Raw genomic sequence first — 25981 nt, forward strand, 5'->3', positions numbered from 1 at the left:
TGGAGACTAGGCACCTGCCCGGTGATCTGATTGAGGTCTATAAGGCCTTGAATGGGTTGAGCACGCTGAATTCTGATGGGATCCTTCCACTTGTTCAGAATACCAACCTACGGGGACATAAGTTCAAATTAAGAAAGGACAGATGTAGAATAGATGTGTGGAAATTTGCCTTTAGCCAGCGGGTGGTTAATTGCTGGAACAAACTTCCATCTGTCGTTGTAGAAGTTGATAGGTTAAATAAATTTAAGGAGGAACTGGACAGGCATTTGGAGGGAATGGTGTGATTTTTTTTTTTTTTTTTGTTTTTGGCTGATGCTGCATAAGCTCCTACACTTGCTTTCTTGCATCATGTGCCACTACTACTACTACTACTATTCCTTTTCTCTCTTTTGCTTATAACATAACATAACATATGTTTGATTATTAATCAAAGCCACTACTATCATTAACACCCTTTTCTTCTTATTTAGCTCCTTTCACTAATTACAAAGTTATACCTGTCATATTTCTATTATTATTATCTAACTTATCTCTCTCTACATTACGTATATTTTTTTATACATGTATATATCTCTTAGTATCTTAAATCTCCACTAATCTGTTATTAGGGTCCTAAAGTCCTTTAAGGTAACGAGAATACTATGTTAGTCACTTACTTAATTTCTTCTTAGGCGGCTTCGCTGTTTTGGATCCTCCTGCTCTTAGTTGGAAATGTCATCATCGTATATCAGGGCATTCATTCTAGAACTCCTAGCGAATTTTCTAATGAGGATCATGGTATTCTGATGGACTCACTGTACACTTTAACTGGGCTGGCACGTTGCATACTATCATACTCCGTCGATATGGGGACTGCTATCTTCATCCTGAGGCCTTTTTCCAACTTACACGGGCTACTTCCATTCGCCACTTTATCGAGCAACTAATTCCGAGTTTTCGCTCCTTTCTCTTGAGCTACTGATTCTGCGGATTTCGCTCCCTTTCTCTCCACCTTATTAAAACCTTTCACAAGGAAAAACTCATAGGGTGCTACCCTCGTTTTCCCGCTCCACCTATTAAGAACTCCTTCAAGAAGAAAATTTCACAGGGCGCTACCCTGCTCTTTTCCCACCACGTCCAAACACTCAACTGTTAACTGATACATATTTTCTGCCACAACAGAACCCTCAACTGTCCACGTTTCTAACTCATCTTCGCAAAATACTCCCAAATTCTCAACTCTGTATCTGTCCCATTTTATAACACGACACAAAAAACAACTTCCTGTCCTAACTCATTTTCCCAAAAGCCGACGAGAATCTAAACTTTGTCCTTTCCTAACACATTTCCACACACCCCCACATACTCAACTCGGGGTTCTCATCGTTTCTAACTCATCTTCATAACCATCCACATAAAGCTCAACTGACGGGTCTGTTTCTTTTCCCCTGTTCACTCCTTTTTGTCATTTCAATCGCGTACCGCCCTAGTATGTCAGGTCTGCCCCTTTTTTGTTCTATAACCAATCTTCTCCTTTTCTTCGACTTTCTTTCTGCCCTATTCGTCCTTCGACCTTTCTCCAGCTAATTTTACTATGTACAATGCAACCTCTTATTTTAATAAATTATAAATTTTCCCAGATTGTCTGTTTCTTTGAAGTGCGCCGCTACTTTGTGCTTTTAACAAATTTGTTTTTTCACTATCTTCTAACCTTGCGATCGCCGACAGTCGGACGCCAATTTTAAAATCTCACTAGAGCATTTGACCCCTATTTACTACCTGGCTGGTCTCCGGGGGTCCTCGATCAAAAGGAATGACCGACCGATTGTGTCCTTCTCGTATTGTTCTGTCCTAGCCTAAATTGTTCGCACCTCCTCGCCAGTAGCCATAGCCACGTTCGGCCCGTAGTCTCCCACGCTAACCTTTGCTCGTTACTTTGTCTACATTTAATCCCTTTGCCTGTGACCCATTATCTAATTAGAATTTGTGGGCAGTACTGTTCCGCTGCCCCATATTGCCATTTCCTAATCTTTATTTTATATTAATTACACCTTTTTTTCTAAAATATTAAACATGTAAGATTTTACATCTTACAACCCTCAATGAGCAATCAGAGAGAAAACTGGATAACCAATTACAAAAAAAGTTGGCAACCCATAAGATGGAAACTTGTTTAGAAGACCTTTATGCCAAACATGATCGAAGGCCTTTGAGATGTCAAAAGCAACTGCTTGTGTTTCACCGAACTTTTCCATTTAATTAATCCATAAATAGGTAACATAAGCCAGAATATCACCAGTGGATCGACACTAACGGAATCCATACAGGTGATCGTCAATCACGATCAGAAGGTTTCTAGGTAGTTTAAGAGTTGGCGGTTAATTGATTTCTTCATTATTTTAGAAAGAGTAGAAGTAATTGGAATGGGATGATAATTGGATGGGAAGGATTTGTCAACCTTTTTAGGAACTGGCTGGATATGAGCAAATTTCAAAGCAGAAGAAAAAACACCTTTGGAATAAGAAAATGAAAAAGGGTGGCAAAGAACAGGAGTAAGTTCAGGAGCACAGACTTTGAGAACAAGTGGAGAAATACTATCGGGACCTGGAGCTTTCTTAGCTTCAAGATTCATCAAAATCCTTCTGACATCTTTTTGATGGAAGACAACAGGAGGCATTGAATGGAGTGTGTTGAGAATGGTGGGAGGTGTTTTACCAAGATCATTAATACATGAGTTGGAAGAAAAATGGGATGCTAGCATGTCAGCTTTATCCTTGGCTGAAGTGAAAACAGAACCATCTGGTTTGGACAGAGATTGGCAAGAGTTGTAGCCAATAACTTTGGCAAGAGACCAGAATGCTCGGCTGCCATTAGGGCAAGAAGCAAGTTTTCTACTCTTAGCCTGTTCAAACTCTAGTTTGGACTGCTTAATAACAGCTTTACAATTGTTGCGAGCTTTGGTGTAGGCAGAAAATGAAACTAAAGAATTAGAAACAAGCCAATTATGATATGCAACGTTCTTCTCTTGAACAGCCTTAGCACATTTATTGGAAAACCAAGGTTCAAATAAAGGACGAGATTTTAACGGGGAATGTGGGATAAAGGATTCCTTTCCTGCAAGAATAATTTCACTGACACAATGAGCAAATTGTGACATCAGAAGTTTTGAAACAGTAATCTGACCAAGGAAAAGAAGAAAAGAAATCTCGCAGATCATCCCATTTTGCATTCTTGTAATGCCAAACAATACGAGGTTGGGAATAGCCATGAGATAAAGGCTCCACTGGAGAAGAGACAATCACCAAGTTGTGATCTAAGGTGCTTAAAGGACCTCTCACTTCGACCGTGTACTTAGAAGGGTTGTTTGTGAGAGAAAAGATCAAGAGTGTTGGCTGTTAGGAAAATTACCTCACTGTTAGGAAAATTGGACTGGAGAAAGTTAAGTTGCAAAGAGAGGAAGTCAAAGATCTCCAAGTAATTAGTGGAGTTGGGAGAACGGTAGAGACAACAGATGAATTTGACACAATGAGGTAGAGAGATTTTAAGCCAGAGGAGATTCCAAATTACCAAGTCTCTGACAGGAAATATCGGAACGGACATATGCACATGTACCACCTTTGAGGCGAGGGGAATCATACAGCAAATAATTTGGGCAACAGATGAGCAGTAGTTGAATCAACCAATAACTGAGATTCTGTCAGAAAAAGTACATGGGGTTTGGCAGACTGCAAGTGGAAATGGACATCGTTAACATTAGAATTGAGACCACGTATATTTGTGAAATGAATTAGGAAGTGCTTTGGAGGTTTAGATCTTTTTTTGCAGATAAGCTTGCTCTATTAGTTTGACAATTCATGGTGTATTCAACAGTAAGAAAAAGTGGGAATGACATGCTGTATTAAGTAATGAAATTTTTGGATATGGCATACACATGGTAAGAATATACTCAGATCCTTGACATAACGTGGCCTCGACAATGCTCCCCGCATACACACTACTCCGACTCCCTCCAGTCACTATCTGACAGAGTAGAGGTAGCAAGATTATACACTAGCTGATCCGGAAGCCTCCTAGAGAGCTACCAATAAGTTCGGTCCGGTGTAATAACTAGCGGCCAGCCTGCAAACACCATTTTAGAGCTGTATCCTCGAAATGTAAGGAATATTGGATCTCGCCACGATGTTCATCATAGCCTCAGAAGTCATCAATCACACTGCATGATGGAAGAGATAGGGAAGGGTTGACTGGAACTTAGTTCTAGAGACTAAACATGGGTTCCACCACTTCAAGCCTCCAATAAGCAAAGTGGTGGTATTGCACCGGTTGATGAGAGTCATCTACCACCTAGTACCATAGAGGGGCGGCATTCCTCCATGTGGTGTGGGTGCCACACCTCGACCCCTGCTTACGTTGGTTCACACCTGGGTGGTCACCCACCATGTACTTGTGCATGGAGGTTATACCCAGGATTACTAACAGTCCCACCATTGTGAAGGTGCAAGCAGAGGAATTGGCTGTCACAGACCATCCGGACTTTGCCGAAATTGGGTCCACTTGACTTGAGTGTCACCCGAATATCAGTTCCATCAGCGTTTTAGACTCCCAGGTAACATGTACAGCCTGTTTGGCATATCTGAGAGAATGTCTGTGACAACCTAAAGGACCAAGGTTAAAGCCAACTTACTGTGTGCTTGGACCATAATCGGTGAAACAGCTGTGCGTGGTGGTTACAGAGCAACATTGGAGACCCAAATAAAAAAGCCGATAGATCTCTATCCAGAATGTTTATATCAGTTGAAGTAACCACGTACGAGGAGGAAGAAGTGGAGTCGTCAAAGTGAACTGTCCCGTTTTACGCGGAAGTAGGTAAATAAACAAATGAGACAAAGTGCCAGCAAAGGGAGACTATGACTGACAAACTAGTGTAGAAAAGACACTAAACTTTGTATCAGAAGAAAAAAGAAGTAACAGCAGAGGAATAGCATCTTGATATTGCTTTCAGCCAGCCTAATTTCACACGAGAAATGAAATGCAGTAATTAAGGATAGTAGAAAGCAATTTGAAGAAGAGTAATATAGTTGTGCTCGGGTTGCTGAACCTGTACCATAGTTGGTCCCTGGACAGATGTCTCATATGTTTAAGTCAGTATTGGTATTGAGTAAATGTAAAAAAAAAAAAAAAAAAAAGTGACATAACAGAACACAATACCCTCATGCATCGCCAGTCCGTGGGCACAAGCTTTCTAAACCGTGAGACACGACAGAGGCTGGGGGTATATAACTATACATTATGTACAAGCCTGAAAGTAATATGTAATCAAACAGTAAATATGTTGTTTATATCAAAGTTGTAGTTTATAAGGTTTTTGAATTTTATAATATTTACTACTTTTTTGAAATGATGGTAGAGGAATGCTGTGGGGAAATTATTGCATAGCAATTTATCATGGAGTTGTTTAATGTTGTCAGCAAAGAGATTGTTATTGCATATTGTTGCAATTCTGATGCATTGAGAGAGTATTATATTAGCATGTATTGTTTTGGAAATGTTAGAGTGCCAGTAGGTAAAACTGACTGGGCAAGATATTATTATTAGCTATATGCCACCGGCCAAAAAAAAAAAAAATAAAAAATCCCAAGTTCCGAGTAAGAGAGAAGGGAATCACCAAGAAAGAGAATAATGATGATATCCAGCTCAGGACCCTGGGTGTGCCAAGCCGATACTCACCAGATGTGAGCCTCTTGGGGTTTATTGTCATAAGCCTGAAAAATTACATATATCCCTGAACAACTGTCTAGATGAGGCTTTGTCAGCCTACATACACTCAAAAATAATTTGTGAAATCATATTTTGAGTAACAATCTTCTGGTTTATGGGATGGACAGCAAAGGGTTAACTTATAGCTAGAATGTGATGATGAAACTGCTTCAAACTTCACTGTGATGCATTCTGAACTGCAGGATTTTTACTGTATTTCCACCAGATTGCATGTAGCAAAAAACCTATTCCCTAGGTCTGGTAAGTCAAAATTTGGCACGCAGCACAGTGGAATCAAAAGGCATAAATTCAAGAAAAGTAAAGCACAATAAAGTTGCCAAAATGATTACTTGCATTAAAAAAAATAATAATAAATAAACCCTTCTTCAAACTTTAATTTCCATAGTTTGAATGACAGCATGTATCAGTTATGATTACAAGCAACCAATATAACATTCACCATGCAATGTGGTGAATGTTATTAACAGTTTAAAGAAATCTTAGCATGAGTTTGATTTACATCAGCAAAATGTGCTACTTTGACAGTCCCAAAAATGTTTTGCACTGTGGCAACATTGCTTTTGCCACACCATGGGAACATTGTACAATCTTTTTGATAATAATCTGTGCATTTTACTACTAGAATTCCATATTAGGTTTTGAAAATCTGGAAAGGCTACATCGCAGTGTTATCAGATTTATGAAATGCTACAGTATATGCATAGCAGATTTTGTTTAAAAAACAATCTGGCTTTCAAGCTAGAACAATCCTTGAACAAGTAACACTGATGTGTAACAGAAAATTTTACCATTATAAAAATTAACATACTTGAAAATATCACTGAATGGGTTAACTCAGCTGATATAGTTTGCATTGATATTCCAATCAAAATGTTATTTTCTCTATTATGAATGTCATGACTTTCATAATACAGTGGATTATGGTTATTTGGGCCACCAGTTAATCGGGGCAGCCATTAAAAGAACCCAATCAAGAAAATAGCCAGGGTTTATTTCACTTAATTGCGACACCATTCCATTCAATCAGGGCAAGAGACCACAGCACTGGAGATTACCCTACGATTATCTCCGACCGTACCCATGTGGTTTGGTTGGATTTCTGGAGGTCACAACCACAAAACAATAAAAACAATTAGCAGTCGCCTGTTTATTGGGCTTTTCTGTTAGTGCAATCTATCATAAACGGATAGTAAACTCAATCTTATTGAATTTGCAATAATACCAACAGCTGGAATTCTGTCGGTTATGGTGAAATGTGTTTACAGTTCCATGGAATCTTCAATGATATAAACAAATTAATTTTCAGAATCTTTTCTCTTCATTCCAATTCGTAACTTGTTACTCCGTTCTCACTTCCGCGTATCGTGTTACTTGCAATTTGTGTGTGCTGTGTTCTTTTTTATTGATTGCTTATCTTTTTACTGTTTTATATTTTAACCCCCATGTATGGAAGAACATCACAGAGCAAGTCCGAAACCCTGCGGCACCTACAGCAGCATACTGGTTGCGTGGCCAACCGCATCCCCCAGCTGCCAGCTAAGGACCAAAGAAGAACCCCCACCCACAAATGTCAACTAGTTAGTATATACATATTATAGTACGTATTAATTATTCCGATTATCACGTATCATTTAATTTTTTAATTGGTAAGGTAATAAAGGATAAATTTGTGCTTAATATATCTTTACTTTTATAGCCTGTGGATAATATTCCTCCTATTTTTGCTAATTAGAATCGCTGTTTAATAGAATTAAAATTCAATTCACAAATATGATCATAATGACCGGCGCTTACTACGCATCGTATGGTGAGTAGTACTTTACTATGGTAAGTCCATCGTAACATGATTTGATTGTACAGTCCATTGTATTTTTAACTATTTATGTGAAACTTCAGATAGTTGGGGCAGCCGCTTAATCGGGCCAAAATGCACCAGTCCCGATGTGTCCTAAATAACTGGAATTGACTGTATTAAATAATGATGTAACGGCATTCAAAATTTGGAAACCACAGATTCTATAACAAAACAAGCTCTCACAATTTTGTCTTGGGATGTCTGATAAATTATTTTAACTGGTTAAACAAGCTGCTTTATGCAGAAGGCATATTTATTGATATAACACACCATATTAAATTTCAATTAATTCATGGATGGTGGTATTTGTAATTTTGGAGAACATACGTTAATATACAGAGAAAACAGGCAAGGTCAAATGACCATAAGTTTTCTGAAGGGGAGGGGGGAACAAAGTTGCAAAAAGTGTTATGCACGCGATATACAACTAACCAATACTATTAAGCTAAGCACTTGTAGACATCCCACCTTTAACACTGTTCACAATTTGGAACTGCAACACTACCATAACAATAATTTATTCTGGTAATTAAAATTGTAAGGCGAAAAATTATACAAAGGACTAAAATACCTGTCTTTCTTTACTGTTAACTTCAACCCTGCCATGCTGTAATGCAAATCTTTTACTCAATTATCAACTGGACTCGTACTTCATATGCTTAGTTGATTGAGAAGGAACAATGGACTAGGCATCTATTTTTAGTGGGAAAGAATTTGCCTAGGAGAAATCAGAAATTACTGTGAGGAATGAATTTTTTTTTAAAATGACTTTTTGTGTGTAAAAGACATGACAGAAGCTGAATCAGTCTTAACTAGAAGATATTTTCTTCCTCATTTTTAAGGCTGATGATTTTTTCTTCTGCACAGTAAAAACGGATGAGAGACAATGAAGTTTTTATTGACTGGTAAGTGCCTCAGTTGTTCTGTCCCAGAGCTCTGCTATCAATACAGAACTATATCAGCTTTTTTTTTTTTTTTTTTTGGGAATGGGAGGGGAAAGAAACTATCATAGGATCAGTTTACCTATTAGTAGAACTGTTTCTTAACGCTGCCTGGGATTTCAGAGATGGTTCTCAACATTTTCTTTATCAGTATCTAAGGCTCTCAATCATCACCAGTGTATAACTTCACAAAATGCAATTTGCAACAACAATAAAATTTCAAAGATGTACAAAATTTTTTATTACTCGAAGAAAACTGGTTTTGGCTCTTTACTATTAATATATTATCTCCCAACTGCCCAAAATAAAACATTAGGAAAAAAGCTTTATCTATAAAACTACTTTATCACCTTGTATTCCAACTTCGGCTACTAACAAATCTGGCGAATATCGAGCAGACTCTGCTACCTTTCCATATTCATCTTCCTTATCACCATAAGGATATGTAACATCAAACTTCACCAACGATGCTTTAAACTTTGGAATTATCTACAATGAACAAAATTTTTAATCTTAAATTATGGCAGTTATAAATTTTGGTTGAAAATTAAATATAGGCTGAACAACAAAGAACTCCTGGAAGTGCATATTTTTTGCTATACAAAAGATATACTATACACATCCAATCCAATGATTTGACAACTTTAGCACTTCACAAGTGAGTTTTCTGCACAGGAGGGCCTTCTTCCCCCCAAAAAAAAAGTATTGAGAAGACACCTATCTTCAGCAAACTCAATTGAAGTAAATTTTTGATAGCAATAAGTTATCGAAATGAAAATTTTCATGCAAATTTGAAAAATGAAAATCCTACACATAAATGGTTTAAAATCTTAATTTGTTCTTATTTTAATTTCTAACACTGGAACAAAATGACTGTCAAAAATCATATCAGAATTTTAAAAAACTAAAAATTAGAATATTAAAATTTGTAATTACTTTTTTTTATGCAATAATATGCTTTACATCTCTTTACTAATGTGGAGCACTCAATTCAGTTTTTAACACTTCTGCCTCAGAATTTTTAAAAAAAATTCTTCAATTTCAGCTTTTGTAAAACCAAATCACACAAAGGAGTTGAGAGATGACATCTTCTCCTTTGATTTCCATAACTATTTATGTGCTGCCAGCTACACATCATCTACAAAACAGCAGATTTTAAAGTACAGGAGTTCTTCAATGATCGTGTATATTATTTCTCAAAATTTTTAACAGTAATTGTATTAATAAAGAGCATTTAACTAAGAATATTAGTTATTTCTATAAAATAAAGATAATAAAATGAAGAAATAATGTACACAAGCAAGAGTATTATTCAAATGGATAACACTATATAACAAAAAAAAAAAAAAAAAAAAAAACTTTACATTTAAATGTTTTTTTTACATGTATTGTGTGTTGAATCCCGTGTGTCATTGGTTTTTTTCTAGTGTCAAAATTTTGACGGAAATTGAAGGTTAAGTTTGTTGTTTGGTTTTTAGGAGCATTAGCAACTAAGGCCATATTGCTCCGGGGACATGCAGTGGTCATTCCCTGACCTGTCCGCATCCTCCATATTTGGTGGTCACGGGCTCGAACCTGAAGGTTAAGTTTTGGTATACATAGATGTAGACCAAAACTATGATACATAAGAATTTGGAGTATTTATATGTTCTTCTTCTTGCATTTATTCTAGCTACTGCTACAAACGAAACTGCCGGTTATCCCCAGACATGTTCTGCATTTTTGGATATTACATAAGCCCAAAGCAGATGAACATAACACTGCTGGCAGCAAAAAGTTTTGCAGTGAACATGAAGCCTATTTTGAAATGTCTATAGGTGATCAAGGCAAGCTACTGACATCTCATTTCTGCTGTGGTAGTAGGCTAACATTAGAGGGATGGTTTCATGTATCCGTATGTGTAGGTCTTTTGATATGTCCTGAATATGGAGAGAGCCTATGACCCATCGTGATGACTAGTGACGGGCAAAACAAGTCCTTTGGATGATTCAACTCAGTCAAGTCATTACAGAGAATAATGATTATATTGAGTTATTTGAAGATTCCGACAGAATGATGACTTATTTTGAGTGAATGAGGAATTCAACTGAATCTCTGGGTTGACCAACTCTGGATCCACCCAAATTTTTTAATGCGATTCTTAAGTTATCTCAAAAATTTTTACATTGAGAAACACACATATATGCTCTAGACCAGTATTTCCCAAACTGGAGTCTGCATATCCGTTCCAGAGGGTCTGCAAAATATCAGAAGGTATCAAGTAATATGTTTTCAGATGGCTGAGTTAGTCGGGTGAAGGTAGCATGTTTTTCTCCTGGAAACGCGAGTTTTTCATCCAGCACACAGAAAATCGAATCTCTAATTTACAGACCGTATACACGAGCAACGTGGCCTTATTCGCTGGTGCTCCTAAAACCTAACAACAACCAATCGATCAAAAACAACAGGTGTTTATTTTCATAAAAATATATATTAATAGAATCGCAACAAATTTCGTTATAGAACATTACTTATTTTCGACACGAATAGTATACAGGAAATCCCCGTATAACACGTTACTTCTACCACACGGTTTCACTCTAACATGATTGATAAATTGCGAAAATCCTCGCACAACATGGTACTTCTATAACAAGGTTTCGCTCTAACACAGTTTGAGAATTACTGTAAATGCGGCAAGGCAGAATGCGCTGGTCCCACAGGAACTAGTGGCTGTTGGTGACTATTGTCAGGGAAACAGGGAACATGCTATTTAAAAAGGATAGGTGGAACAGGACCAGGGTATGTCTGCCAGGGGCAAAGGTTGATAACATTGTAGAGCAGATATCATCTTTTAAGGGCACAAAGGGTGATTTGTTGTACACATTGGCACTAATGATATTAAGAGTAGGAGACCGGCAGAATTACTTAACAAGTACAGGTCACAGTTGAAAAAAAGCCGTGAATTAGGGTTGAATTTGGAAGTGTGTCTGCAATTCTGCCCAGACACGATAAGAGGGAGTATATGATGAGAGCCTTGTCGATCAATTCAGCCCTGGAAAGGTGCAAGGCTCAAGGTCTAGAATTTTTTTCAGCCTGGTCTGTACTTGTTATCAGGAGAGACTGCTTCTACAGGGATGGGATACACTTAAATAGAAAGGGTGTTGTTGTTGTTGTTATAAAAAATTTCACGACACAAGGGCAACTGTGACCAATATGTGTCTGTCAGTGTCATTATGTTCATTTTAATCATTTGTGGATGGATATATCAGAGTGTATTTATTATTCCTAGATGTTTAATATATATAACGAGTTCACTTAGGTATGCTTTGTCACCAAGTACATGAGAGAGGGTTAGAGGAGCTTGTAAGTTTGCTAATGATTGGAAGGATGTAGTTCGAATGGCTGAATAGGATGGACAATCAATCAGGATGCGCCTTACTGTAAGTTGCATCTGACAAACAGAGCAGAGTGGAGGATCTTCTCTTAGAAGTAAATGTTTGTGAATGAGGAAGGTATGTTCAATGCACAGTCTTGTTAATATTACTTCCTCCTGCCTATTTTTACGCGAGCTAGAATGCCACGAACATAGATCTTTTTTTATTCTGCGAAATTTATTGCACAGTTGGTCCCTCCAAAGTCGTTTCCAAATGGAAGTATATTTGGTACAAAATACATCCCTATAATATTTAACTCCAGGGGCGCATATCTGGTGAGTATGGGCTTGGCAGACCCAGGGTCCTGAGTTGGATATCATCATTCTTCTCTTTCTTGGTGATTCCTTTCTACTCTCTCTCTCTCTCTCTCTCTCTCATGGGGTAACTCGGGAATTTTTTTTTTTTTTTTTGGCTGATGCACCGTAAGCCCCAGGCTTGCTTGTACCATATGGCTAGTAATAATAATAATCTGTAAATGGTACAAACTGAAAGTTACCTTGTATATTAAGATCTGAATTTTTTGCGGTTTGATCTGCATGATTATTTCCTGGGATTCCAACATGGCTGGGAATCCAACAGATACACACTTGTTTTCTTGCTTTATGCAAAATTCTGAGTTGTTTTTTGAGATGCTGAATCAAGGAATTTGAGGAATATTTGCTATTCTATAGAGCTGCTACTGCACTAAGGGAGACAGTATAGATTAGAGCAGGTAAAAGTTGATGCTCGGTAATATCATCCAGTACTAGTTTAATAGCATGCAAGAATATTTGCTGATGCTATCAGGGCAGTCTTAGGTGGGAAAACTGCTAGCTTTGGGATATAAGGACTAATAGATTAACAGTAGCCACTGGCAGAGGTGAAAGTGATTCTTGCACTGCTTCTATTGGAATGAGCAGAAGCCTGAAAAACAAGATGCAGGATATTTCAGAGACTGCTGGGAGTCATTGCAGTACAAGTAAACACATGGTTTGTGTTAGGGGTAGCTAAGAATAGAAACAGGTGCATGTATACTTGCATGTACACCAATGCTAGGAGTTTGGTAATAACTTTGATGAATTTGAGATATTGCTCAGAACATCAAAGTCAGATATTGTTGGGATATCAGAGACGTGGTGTCAGACAGATATAAGGAATGCAGAACTGGAATTTGGGGAGTACAATGTGTACAGGAAGAATAGACGAGATAGGAAGGGAGGAGGGGTTATACTATTAGTTAAGAAACACATAAAATCCAAGGAAGTGAAACCAGTCAACATCGCAGGACAGTGCAGTGCCAAGTCAGTTTGGTGTGACATAAGCATAGGGAAATCAAAATTGAGAGTAGGAGTGTGCTATAGGCCTAATGACTCTGATGAGTATAATAAGATATTGTACAGGGAAATAGAGTGGGCCAGTAAATCACAGAGTCTTATAATGGGGGATTTTAATTTCCCAGATACTGACTGGAATTTGTGGGTTGGTCACTCGCACACTAGCAAGGCATTTGTGGATTTATTGGATGATTGTTTTCTACATCAGCATGTTCGTGAGGCAACAAGAGGGAGCAATACTCTTGATCTGATTATCAGTAGTGATTCTTCATGCATTAAGAATCTGCAGATAAAGGAACCACTAGGTGGCAGTGATCACAGTGTGCTGAAGTGGAATTTACTCAAAGATGTAACTACCATCAGGGGTAAAGGGAAGGGTTATTGCTTTCGTAAAGGTGACTACGGTGGTCTGAGACAGTATTTAAATTCTTTACGGCGGGACCAACTGATGATTTTACCAACAGCAAATCCAAAATGGGAAGCATTCAAAGAATTTATCTTGGAAGCTACTAGGCTCTACATACCAACTAAGAAATATTGTTCAAGGTTTAGGCCTAAATGGATGTCAGATGAACTAATGAGACATGTAGCAGAGAAGAAAAATGCACGGGATACATATAAATTAATGGTTGACATGGAAGCCTATGATAGATAAAAGCTGGTCTGTGACCAAGTGACAAAGGCAGATTATGAGAAATCCTTGGCAAAGGATGCAAAGAAAAACAGAGTTCTTTACCTATGTAAACTCTAGAAGGAAAGGGATGAATCAGATTGGTCCACCGGATATTGATGGTTCAACTGTTGATGATCCTGCTCAGATGGCTAACAAACTAAATGAGTATTTTGCATCTACATTCACTCATGAGGAGTTATTCAGGGAGGGGAATGCCAAAGGTGAGTTAAACTCTGGCAGTGAGCTGGATGATTTTGTAATAACTGAGAGGAAAGTGGAGGAGAAATTGTTGAAGATAAACACAAGAAAGGCACCTGGGGTGGATGGGATCTATCCAGTTATATTAAAGGAGGCAGCAAAGGAAGTAAGCAACCCCTTAGCCATAATTATGAGAGCTTCTTTGGACTCAGAGGAGGTACCCATGGACTGGAGATGTCCAAATGTGACCCCAATTCACAAAGGAGGAACAAAGGGCAACAAGTAATTATAGAACTGTTAGTTTAACTTCTGTTCCAAGAAAATTAATGGAGGCACTGGTTAAAGAAGCACTGAAGGATCATCTAGACAAGACTTCAGTTATAGCTCAGACACAGCATGGTTTTGTTAAGGGAAAGTCTTGCCTGACCAATTTGATTGGATACTATGATATAGTCACAAAGGAAGGGGATGCGGGGAATAACTTTGATATCATATATTTGGATCTTAGAAAGGCTTTTGATACTGTTGCACATGGAAGACTGCTGAACAAATTGGAGCAGTGTGGCATTGGAGGCAAATTGCTGCTATGGATAAAGGGATGGGTGAGTGGGAGAAGACAGAGAGTGGTAATCAATGGACACTGCTCATTGTGGACTAATGTTATTAGTGGAGTCCCTCAGGGTTCAGTATTGGGTCCACTGTTGTTTCTGTATTTATAAATGATATTGATGATGGTATATCAAGCTTAATGTCCAAGTTTGTAGACGATACGAAGGTCGACAGGGTTATTAAGGACACTAATGACAGTATGCTGCTGCTGCAACAGGATCTAGAAAGGTTGAGCAGATGGACTGCGAGGTGGCAAATGAAGTTTAACATTGACAAATGTAAAGTACTACATATGGGAAGCAGCAACCCCAGAGTGAGTATCAACTCTGTGGTACTACACTGACAGTGGTAGAGAACAAAAAGGACCTGGAGGTAATTGTGCAGGCAGATATGAAGTTTTCTGAGCAGTGCAGACAATCTGCAAGAGTAGCTCATAGTGTATTGTCAATGAAATACAGCAATTTTTCTAGCAGGGATAAGGAGGTGATTATCCCCTTATATAAGGCAATGGTCAGGCCACACCTTGAGTACTGTATACAGGTCTGGAGGCCTCATTTTAAGAAGGATGTAGAGCTGTTGGAACGAGCACAGAGAAGGGCAACAAGATTAGTGAATGGAACAAAGGGTTGCTCTTACGAAGAAAGGCTTAAGTTTTGAAAATTACAGTGTCTGGAGACTAGGCACCTGCGAGGTGATCTGATTGAGGTGTATAAAGCCTTGAATGGTTTGATCATGCTCAATGCTGATGGAATTCTTCCTCTTGCTCAGAATAATCATTTGAGAGGGCATAAATTCAAATTGAGAAAAGATAGATGTAGGACAGATGTGTGGAAATTTGCCTTTAGCCAGAGGGTGGTTGGTTGGTATAACAGACTTCCATCCTTTGTTGTGGAAGTTGATAGCCTAAATAAATTTAAGGCTGAGCTGGACAGGTACTTGGAACAAACAGAGGGGTGAAATGGGAGAGTGTTTTTTTTTTTTTTTTTTTTGGATGATGCTGCGTAAGCTTACTTTCGTGCATCATATGCCTCTACTAATGCTAAATCTAGCATAACACAGTATTTTTGAGCTTTTATGCTGGGAAAACCCTGCTATTATGTTAGATATAATTTTCAACATTTCCTTCTTTTTTGTGAATCCCTGATGTTGATTTGCTAGTTGTTTCACCATTGATATTTTTCTTAAGCACATTTCTGAAGGTCACTACCATAAAACAATAAAAACAATTTTAAACTCGATATTCTTGCATTTGCTATAGTACCGATAGCTGAAATTCTGTGGGTTTTCACGTTATTATGGTGAAATGTGTTTCCCCTTCCACGAAATATTCAATCATATAAAAACCATAAATAAATTTTCAGAAACTCATTACTCTGTATCGTGTTTGTTGCAACTTGTGCATGCTGTATTCTTTGTTATTAATTGCTTATCATTTTTTACTGTTTTAATTTTTACAACAAAAAAAAAAAAGTCTGAACAGAAATACCGATTAGTATGTACATATTACAGTACGTTTTAATTAAGCTATGTATGTAAGCATAAATTTATTTTTATTTTGTTAACTGGAAAATATTCTTCCGATTTTCATGTATCATTTAAAGTAGAGGTCCACTGTATTTTGTTGGGAGATCCTTTGGGTTAGATTCCGTGTTATTGAACTTGTGCTTGTTTGGTCCATAAAAAAATCGTGACTTTTAAAGAGAGCAGAAGGTACACGAAATCTAGATGCTGCAGAAGAGATTGTGCTTAGCAGCGAGGAAGAAAAAAAATATTAAATGAACGTACATTATCTGGCATATGTTTTTTTTTTTCTTTTGTTAGTTGTGGCGCATCGGCTTCTGTGGCCATAATACACCACCCAAAATTTTTGCATTTTACTCTAATCCAAGCCGGGATTCAAACCTGCGACCTTTGGGTTGCCAGGCCGGAACTTTAACCACCTGGCTAGCCCAGTCGTCTGGCAAATAAGTATCACAGTTTGTAAGGTAAAATGTTTGGTCAATTATTACTATTTAAGTTACTACTATTATAAAAATAATAGTTAAAATATTAAATTATTACTACTATAAAAATCGAGTTTCCGATACTTATAAAAAAAGAAAGGCATATTTTTGTTAGCTTTTGGAACGTAACCCCACTTTTTGTACTGGTTCTTAGTCCTGTATAACACGGTTTCGCATAACACGAGATTTTGTAGGAACCAAAGTACTGTGTTATACAAGGGTTACCTGTATATTTAAAATTATTTGTTCTATGTATAGCAACTGATGATAAATAAAGTTATTATTATATATCTGTATAAAATATATATCTGTCATTGATTCGTTAATTTTTCCAGTTACCACTTATGGATGTGAAGGATGGAGTCTGAAAAGAGTTGACAGGAAGAAAACTGAGGAATTTGAAATGTGGTGTTACAGGAGAATACTGCATATTTCTTACTTGGATCGAAGAACAAATGAGAGGGTATTGAATAAAATTGGCAGGCCTAAAATTCTTCTTCATAGCATCAACAAAAGAAAACTCAAGCTTTTTCGTCATATAGTAAGAAAGGAAAACTCTGTTGAAAAATATAATTTAAGGAAAAACTGAGGGGAAGAGGAAGACCTGCAAATAGGTGGAAGGATGGGATCAGTGAACTTCTGGGGATAACACTTTGCAATGCTGCTCGTATAGCACACGATTGATGCAGCTGGAGGAATTTGTTGGTGGCCACGACAGCTCCTCAGGGAGCTATTTGACTGGAAGAAGATAAAAATAAAGTTGAGCTGTTTCACATATAAAATTTTGAATTTTCTTTTCAGAAAACCAAGTGTTCACACAAACACGTACATGCATGAATATGCGTGTAGGGTCCATGAACATTTTTGAAGGGGTCCGTAAATCTCAGTGGTTTGGGAACCGCTGCTCTAGACCATACATTCCTAACCACTGTGCCATGAAAATTTAATGCACCCAGTCCCACCACTAAGCTTGGTTAAGATATGGCACTTATAACCCACAAGTGGCATAACACAGTGCACCATTGAATATAATATAATTTGAGGTAGGTAACTCTGGAGATCAGAGGCATTCCTGATGTATTTCATGCAGCTAGGAGTGATGCTAAGTTTATTCCTGATATTTTTACACTATTAATATTTCAACAAAGAGAAGGCCAAATTTTGCTTCAATGAGCCTCCTAAAGTTGTACTAGAACTGCAAGACTACCAACATAAATTCTTGATTTGTGTTCTAATTGTATTTGCAATGGGCATCTTTTTTTTTGTAAACAAAGAGAAGTATAGAATCTGAAAGAATTTATTTCACACTGCTTGCTGTGGTTTGATTAACTTTTGATCTAATTTTGGAAGGAATATGAGTGGGTTACAATGTACATTTTCTCTATGGATTTCTTCAACAATGGATCAAAAGCAACATAACATACTGTATTTCTTCGATTCTAAGACGCACTTTTTTCTCCCCTATAAACATCTCTAAAAACGGGGTGTGTCGTACAATCGCAGTTTTTTTTGGAATTTTCCCGTGCTTTGCACAGCACCACACGTTTTGTTTTGACGTGGAAATCCCACCTCCAAGTTTGACCGTTATCGCATTCTCCAATTCCAATGAAGAATAAAGTGGCGTGGGTGACTTCATGTGCTTTCGAAATGTGAAGCCGCCGTTATTTCATTATAGTGGAGCTCACTCAGTGAAAACTAGGAAGTTTTGTTTGTATCTTCAAAAGTACGTAAGTGGAGTTACTGTATTTCATTAATTTTGATCCCTTATTGCACATTAAAATGTCAAAAATATTGCACTACGAAGCCACATTGAAACTAAAAGTTATTGTATATGCAAAAGAACATGGAAATAGAGCTGCGGGTCAACATTTTAACATTAGTAAAGTAAATTTCGTTTTAAGAAATGATCGCAATTCCATATTTTCATGCAAAGCAACAACCAAGTGCTTTACAGGGCCTAAGAAAGGAAGATTTCCACAAGTCGATGAAGCTGTGATACGTTTTGTAATGGAGACACATGCAAAAGGATTACCCATCACTCAACAAGCCATGCAATTGAAAGCCGGAGAAATTGCAAAGTCCCTCGGAATAGAAAAAATAATTTTTAAAGACATTCGCGGCTGGTGCGACAGACTCATGTGTCGTAGTGGATTATCGTTAAGGCGCCGAACATCTATCTGTCAAAAAATTCCTGCAGACTTTCAACAGAAGCTGATTAACTTTCAGCGACAGGTGATGAAATTAAGGAAAAAAAAAAAAAAAAAAAAACCCGAGTTTAGTCAAATTGGAAATGCTGATGAAACCCCGGTCTTCTTCGATATGCCTCGAAATTACACCGTCAACACTAAAGGTGCTAAAGAAATCAAGATAAGCATGGGCTACGAAAAGCAGCATATCACTGTAATGCTATGCATCACTGCTGATGGTCGACAGTTGCCATCATATTTAATTTTAAATCGAAAAATCATACTGAAGAATGAAATTTTCCCCAAAGATGTTATTGTACGTGCACATGTACATCAAGTACATGCTAGTACTTGATGCATTTCGTGGACATTTGTCCAAACGGGTCAAAAATAAAATATTGCAAAAACACGGTGACTTGGTTTTGATTCCTGGCGGCATGACTAGCCAACTGCAGCCACTTGACGTTTAAGTCAACAAACCATTTAAGGATTACTTGAGAAAGGAATATGAATCCTGGCTGTTGACCGACAACCTTCTGCTGACACCTTCCGGAAAAATTAAGAAAGCACTGGCATCAAAATTGCCAGAAGAATGGGTATCAACAGCTTGGAAGCTGATCTCAGAAAGAATAGTCAAGCACTCATTTAAAAACATGTTGCATCACCAACGCTCTTGATGGCTCAGAAAATGATATGTTATGGGATAATGAAGATAACGATGAATTAGAAGAATCTGATCCTGAATGTGAAGTAGACTCTGATATTGACTCAGATATCGACAACTCAGAAGAAAGTGATGAATAACATACCTACTTATAAATACTGGTACTACTGTTGTTAGTAAATTGAATTCAATTATAATAAAAATATTTGTTAGATTTATTTTAATATTTTATTTATTTATTATTTATTTTTTTTCTTAGAATCAAAGCTTTTTTTCCGAAATTAAGGTGCATCTTACAATCGAAGAAATACGGTAATATTTAAAATGATTTTTTTGATCTTTCACTATCTGTGGAAGAAGAATATCCTGCAAAATTTGGAGAAGTTTAACATTTTCTGCATATCCCAACTCTCTAACCATGTGAGAATGAACTGAACCTTCAACCAAAAAGACAAGCAAGACTGAAAGATACAGGAGGCCTCTATATTTGCATATCTACTGTTAGGTTGAGGATTCAGTGATAGGTTTAGGTAGTCTTGGAGGCTGGGTGTATAGCTGCTTCAAAAGGACCAGCAACTGTGCCACTCACTGAAAGCATGGGCCATTCATTCAAAATGGGTCCAGCTCATCAGCAATAAGTCCCCTACAAATATTTAATATTAAAATTTTAATAATTATTGCTTAAAATACATCCTTGTTCCATTTCACAAAAAAACATGGCTTCCATTCTAATCTCACTGATGTCCATTTCCACTTACAGTCTGCCAAATCCCATGTATTTTTCCCGACAGAATCTGTTATTGGTTGATTCAACCACTGCTCATCTCAGTGTCCGAATTATTTGCTGTGTGATTCCTTTTGCTTCAAAGGTGGTACTTTGGCATATGTCTGTTCTGATATTCCCTGTCAGACTCAGCAACTTGGAATCTCCTCTTTTCAACCTTCTCTGACTTAAAATCTATCTACCACATCCTGTCAAAACCATCTGTCACCTCTTTTGTTCTCAAATTTACTAATCACTTGGAACCCTTTGACTTCCTCTCTTTTAAACTTGACTTTCTCCAATCCAACTTTCCTAACAGTGAGATAATTTTCCTTGGTGATTTTTAATGTTCACAATTTCAGCTGGTATCTCTTTTCTAGTCACACAGACCCAGCTGGTCGAAATTCTGAGACATTTTGATCAGATGATTTGCAACTTCTACAACAGTAATAAAATTTTAAAGAACTTCTACAGCAACAATAATATAATTTCAAAGATGCAACTCATCTTTCACATCTTTGAAAGGGTGGAAAAAGATAACAGGAAATTTAAAGTTATCAAAGCCAGAAGAAAGATGAGAATAACCAGAGATAATTACATAGGAAGACAGAAAGGAGGTTAGGAAGCTAAGACACATTAGGAGAAGTTTCTGTAAAAGAAAAGCAGCAGAGTTATTTGCTTATACTGACAGCAGAAGAAAGGGGTTCAATCACAATTGCCCATTTTAGGAAGCATGTAGATTTACTTGAGCATGTACAGAGGAGGGCAACAAGATTGGTGAGGGGAATGATGGGATCCTCTTACCCAGAGAGACTTAAGTTCTGCAAATTGAAGTGGCTGGAGACGAGGCACCTGTGCGGTGATCTGATTGCATTAGCATTAGTAGAGGCATCTGATGCAAGAAAGCAAGCTTATGCAGCATCAGCCAAAAAAAAAAAAAAAACCCACTTCCACTTCACCCCTCTGTTCGTTCAAAATACCTGTTCAGCTGAGCCTTAAACTTATTTAGGCTATCAACTTCCACGACAAGGGATAGACGTCTGTTCCACCAACCAACCACTCGCTGGCTAAAGGCAAATTTCCGCACGTCTATCCTACATCTGTCTTTCCTCAATTTGAATTTATGCCCTCTCAGGTGATTATTCTGAGCGAGTGGAAGAATCCCATCAGCATTGAGCATGCTCAAACCATTCAATGCTTTATACACCTCTATCAGATCACCTCGCTGGTGCCTGGTCTCCAGACACTGTAATTTGCAAAACTTAAGCCTTTCTTCGTAAGAGCACCCCTTTGTTCCATTCACTAATCTTGTTGCCCTTCTCTGTACTCGTTCCAGCAGCTCCACATCCTTCTTGAAATGAGGCTTCCAGACCTGTATACAGTACTGGCCTGACCATTGCCTTATACAAGGGAATAATCACCTCCTTATCCCTGCTAGAAAAATTCCTATATATCATTGACAATACACCATGAGCTACTCTTGCAGCCCATCTGCACTGCTCAGAGAACTTCATATCTGTCTGCACAACCACCCCTAGGTCCCTTTCATTCTCTACCACTGTCAGTGTAGTACCATAGAGTTGATACGTTGCTCTGGGGTTGCTGTTTCCCATGTGTAGTACTTTACATTTGTCAATGTTAAACTTCATTTGCCACCTCTCAGCCCATCTGCTCAACCTTTCCAGATCCTGTTGCAGCAGCATAGTGTCAGTAGTGTCCTTGACAACCCTGCCTACCTTTGTATCGTCTGCAAACTTCGACATTAAACTTGATATACCATCATCAATATCATTTATGAATACAGAAAACAATAATGGACCCAACACTGAGCCCTGAGGGACTCCACTAATAACATTAGTCCACGATGAGCAGTGTCCATTGATTACCACTCTCTGTCTTCTCCCCCTCAGCCACCCCTTTATCCACAGCAACAATTTGCCTCCAATGTCACACTGCTCCAATTTGTGCAGCAGTCTTCCATATGCAACAGTATCAAAAGCCTTTCTAAGATCCAAGTATATAATATCAAAGTTATTCCCTGCATCCAGTTCCTTTGTGACTGCATCATAGTATCCAATCAAATTGGTCAGGCAAGACTTCCCCTTAACAAAACCATGCTGTGTCCGAGCTATAACTGAAGTCTTGTCTAAATGATCCTGCAGTACTTCTTTAACTAGTGCCTCCATTAATTTTCCTGGAACAATAGTTAAACTCACAGGTCTATAATTACTTGTGTCAGCCTTTGATCCTCCTTTGTGAATTTGGGTCACATTTGCACATCTCCAGTCTGTGGGTACCTCCCTCGAGTCCAAGGAAGCTCTCATAATTATGGCTAAGGGTTTGCTTACTTCCTCTGCTGCCTCCTTTAATATAACTGGATAGATCCCATCCACCCCAGGTGCCTTTCTTGTGTTTATCTTCAACAGTTTCTCCTCCACTTTACTCTCAGTTATTACAAGATTCTCTAGCTTACTGCTAGAGTTGAATATACCCCTGGCTTTCCCCTCGCTAAATAACTCCTCATGTGTGAATGTCGATGAAAAATATTCATTTAGTTTGTTAACGACCTGAGCAGGATCATCAACAGTTGACCCATCGATATCAAGTGGAAGAATCTGATTCATCCCCTTCCTTCTAGAGTTTACATAAGTAAAGAACTCTTTGCTGTTTTTCTTTGCATCCCTTGCCAAAGATTTCTCGTACTCTGCCTTCGCCTGCCTAACCTCCTTTGTAACTTGGTTACAGATCAACTTGTATCTATCATAGGCTTCTGTGTCATGTGTTAATTTGTATGTGTCCCATGCATGTTTTTTCTCTGCCATATGCCTCATCAGTTCATCTGACATCCATTTAGGCCTAAACCCTGAACAATATTTCTTAGTTGGTATGTAAAGTCTAGTAGCTTCCAAGATAAGTTCTTTGAATGCTTCCCATTTTGCCTTTTGCTGTTGGTAACATCATCAGTTGGTCCCACTGTATAGAATTTAAATACTGTCTCAGTCCATCGTAGTCGCCTTGTTTGTTATTTGGATTTTAGGAGCATTAGCAACTAAGGCCATATTGTTCCGGGATATGCGGTGGTCATTCCCTGATCTTTCCGCATCCTCCGTATTTGGTGGTGACGGGCTCGAACCCCGGTCTAATCAAGAAGCTTGTACTATACACTTAGTTGCCTTTACGAAAGCAATAACCCTTCCCTTTACCCCTAATGGTAGTTACCTCTTTGAGTAAATCCCACTGAGGTGTATAAGGCCTTGAATGGGTTGAGCACGCTGAATTCTGATGGGATCCTTCCACTTGTTCAGATTACGAACCTAAGGGAGCATAAATTCAAATTAAGAAAAGACAGAGGTAGAATAGATGTGCTGAAATTTGCCTTTAGCCAGCGGGTGGTTAATTGCTGGAACAAACTTCCATCTGTCGTTGTGGAAGTTGATAGGTTGAATAAATTTAAGGAGGAACTGGACAGGCATTTGGAGGGAATGGTGATTTTTTTTTTTTTTTTTTGGTTGATGCTGCATAAGCTCATACACATGCTTTCTTGCATCACATGCCACTACTACTACTTATAGATGGTTTTATTGTTAATGATGCTTTTCAGGTTGCTGACAAATTGAATAGATATTTTGCATCTACATTCACAGATAGAGAATTCTTTTGGGAAGGGAATGCCAGAAGTTTATAAAACTAACAGGGAGCTAAATGACTATGAAAACTAAGATGAAAGTGGAAGAAAAATTGTTTCAGCTAAACATAAAAAAGTGCCTGCAGAAGATGGAGGTCTATCCAATTATATTAAGGGAAGCAGCAAAAGAGGTAAACAAATCCTTGGCCATAATTATGACAGCATCTTTGGATTCAAAGAAGGTCCCCAATGGACTGAAGATGACAAATGCATCCCAATTAACAAATGGAGATCAAAAGGTGATGAATAATTACAGACTATTCAATTGTGTTCCAGGGAAATAATGGAGCCACTGACTATAGAGGTAATGCAGGACCATACAGACAGGAATGCAATTATAATAACTAGTCTGCAATCAAAGTTACAAAGGAGGTAAGGCAATCAAAACAGATTACGAGAAATCTATGGAAAAGAATGTAAAGAAAAACAGCAAAGAGTGATTTACTTATATAAGCACTAGAAGGAAGGTGATAAATCACATTGGTTCACTTGATATCGATGGTGAAACTGTTGATGATCCTGCTCAGATTGCTGACAAACTGAATAAGTATTTTGCATCTACATTCATACACAATGATTCTTTCGGGAAGAAGATGCCAGAGGTTTATCAAACACATGCAGGGAGCAAAATGATTTTGTGATAACAGAATAGAAAGTGGAAGAGGAGTTACCAATTTTAAACACACACACCAACCGTTTATGACTGGTTGAATAATGAAATAAAATAAAATAAAATGATAGAAAAGACTGTAAAATAATATTTACAAAAAACTTTTAATCATTTACAAAAAACTAAACTATAACAAAAGTTAAATAAGTTAAAATGCTTTAAAATATAAATATAAAAGCGATAAAAAGACGATAAAAAACACTAGAGCTTTCGGAGGTGTCTTCCTCCTTCCTCAGTAATAGTGAGACTTAAATGACACATCCTTAAATACCAGGTTCACGGCACACGTGGATGACCAGGCGCATACTCAACATTCCTTTCACTTGTACCGGAACCGGAAGTGGACTGGACACGTGGAAAATTAAAACGTTTGTCTCTTGTCAAAACCACCACCTCAAAAAGGGGGTGAAGCCTAACTCCCCTGTCTCTGTTTATACTATTGTTACCAGAGGATCCAATCCACAGACTTTCCAGCCACTTGCGGTCCCAGAATCTATGCGCCCGGTCAAGGATGACAGCGTTGTCGGGGGAGATCTGGTGTTGTTTTTCCCAATAGTGCTCGGCAGTGGCGGATTTATTGAGCTCTGCGGTCCGTATCGCTCGTGAATGTTCTATGCTCGTGAAAGTAAGTGGAAACGATATGTTGATGACACGTTTACTATTGTAAGGAAGGGGAGAGAGGAAGATGTGGTCTCGTTTCTCAATGGTTTCTCCCCCTTCATAAAATTTACCTCTGAGGTAGAAATAGATGGTACCCTCCCATTTCTGGACATAATGGTATATAGGGAAGGCCCCAGACTTAGAACTAAGGTTTATAGGAAACCAATGTGTAGGGGCCAGTACACACATTATAGGACGGCACAGACTGTCCAACATAAAAATAGTGTGGCCAGAGCACTTTTGGGTAGGGTGAGAACGCATTGCAGTACCCCTGAGGAGGGGGAGAAGGAAATTAGGCAAATCACGACGGATCTTATGAGGTGCGGTTACCCCCAGAGGGTCATTGATGAATACAACAGAGAGGAAGAGCCCAATCGGGTAGTTCCACCTGTACCGCTTACCAGAGTGTATGTTCCCTACTATCCGGGCCTGTCAGATCGCATTGCGAGGATGCTTCGCGACTTTCAGACACGCTGTGTGCAGCTTCCGGGCCGGAGGTTGCACACAGTAGTGTCACAGGTCAAAGACCCCATTACTAGGGATTCTAGTAGTGGGGTCGTGTATGAGATCACATGCCCGGATTGTGGG

The 25981-nt window shown here is 38.2% G+C and overlaps 1 protein-coding gene across 1 annotated transcript in view; it reads right to left on the minus strand.

The window, feature by feature from the left end:
• The window catches only part of wbl (endoplasmic reticulum protein 29-like protein wbl), a 99946-nt gene that overhangs the window by 63031 nt on the left and 10934 nt on the right, over window positions 1–25981 (minus strand). The window contains exon 2 of the mRNA XM_090369029.1: window positions 8904–9042. Coding sequence (XP_090225155.1) covers window positions 8904–9042 — 139 coding nt within the window. The remainder of the gene's footprint in view (window positions 1–8903; window positions 9043–25981) is intronic.

This window comes from Mastigoproctus giganteus, chromosome 2 (assembly GCF_048544385.1).
Source record: "Mastigoproctus giganteus isolate SK-2022 chromosome 2, ASM4854438v1, whole genome shotgun sequence".
In the NCBI taxonomy this organism is placed as follows: Eukaryota; Metazoa; Arthropoda; class Arachnida; order Uropygi; family Thelyphonidae; genus Mastigoproctus; species Mastigoproctus giganteus.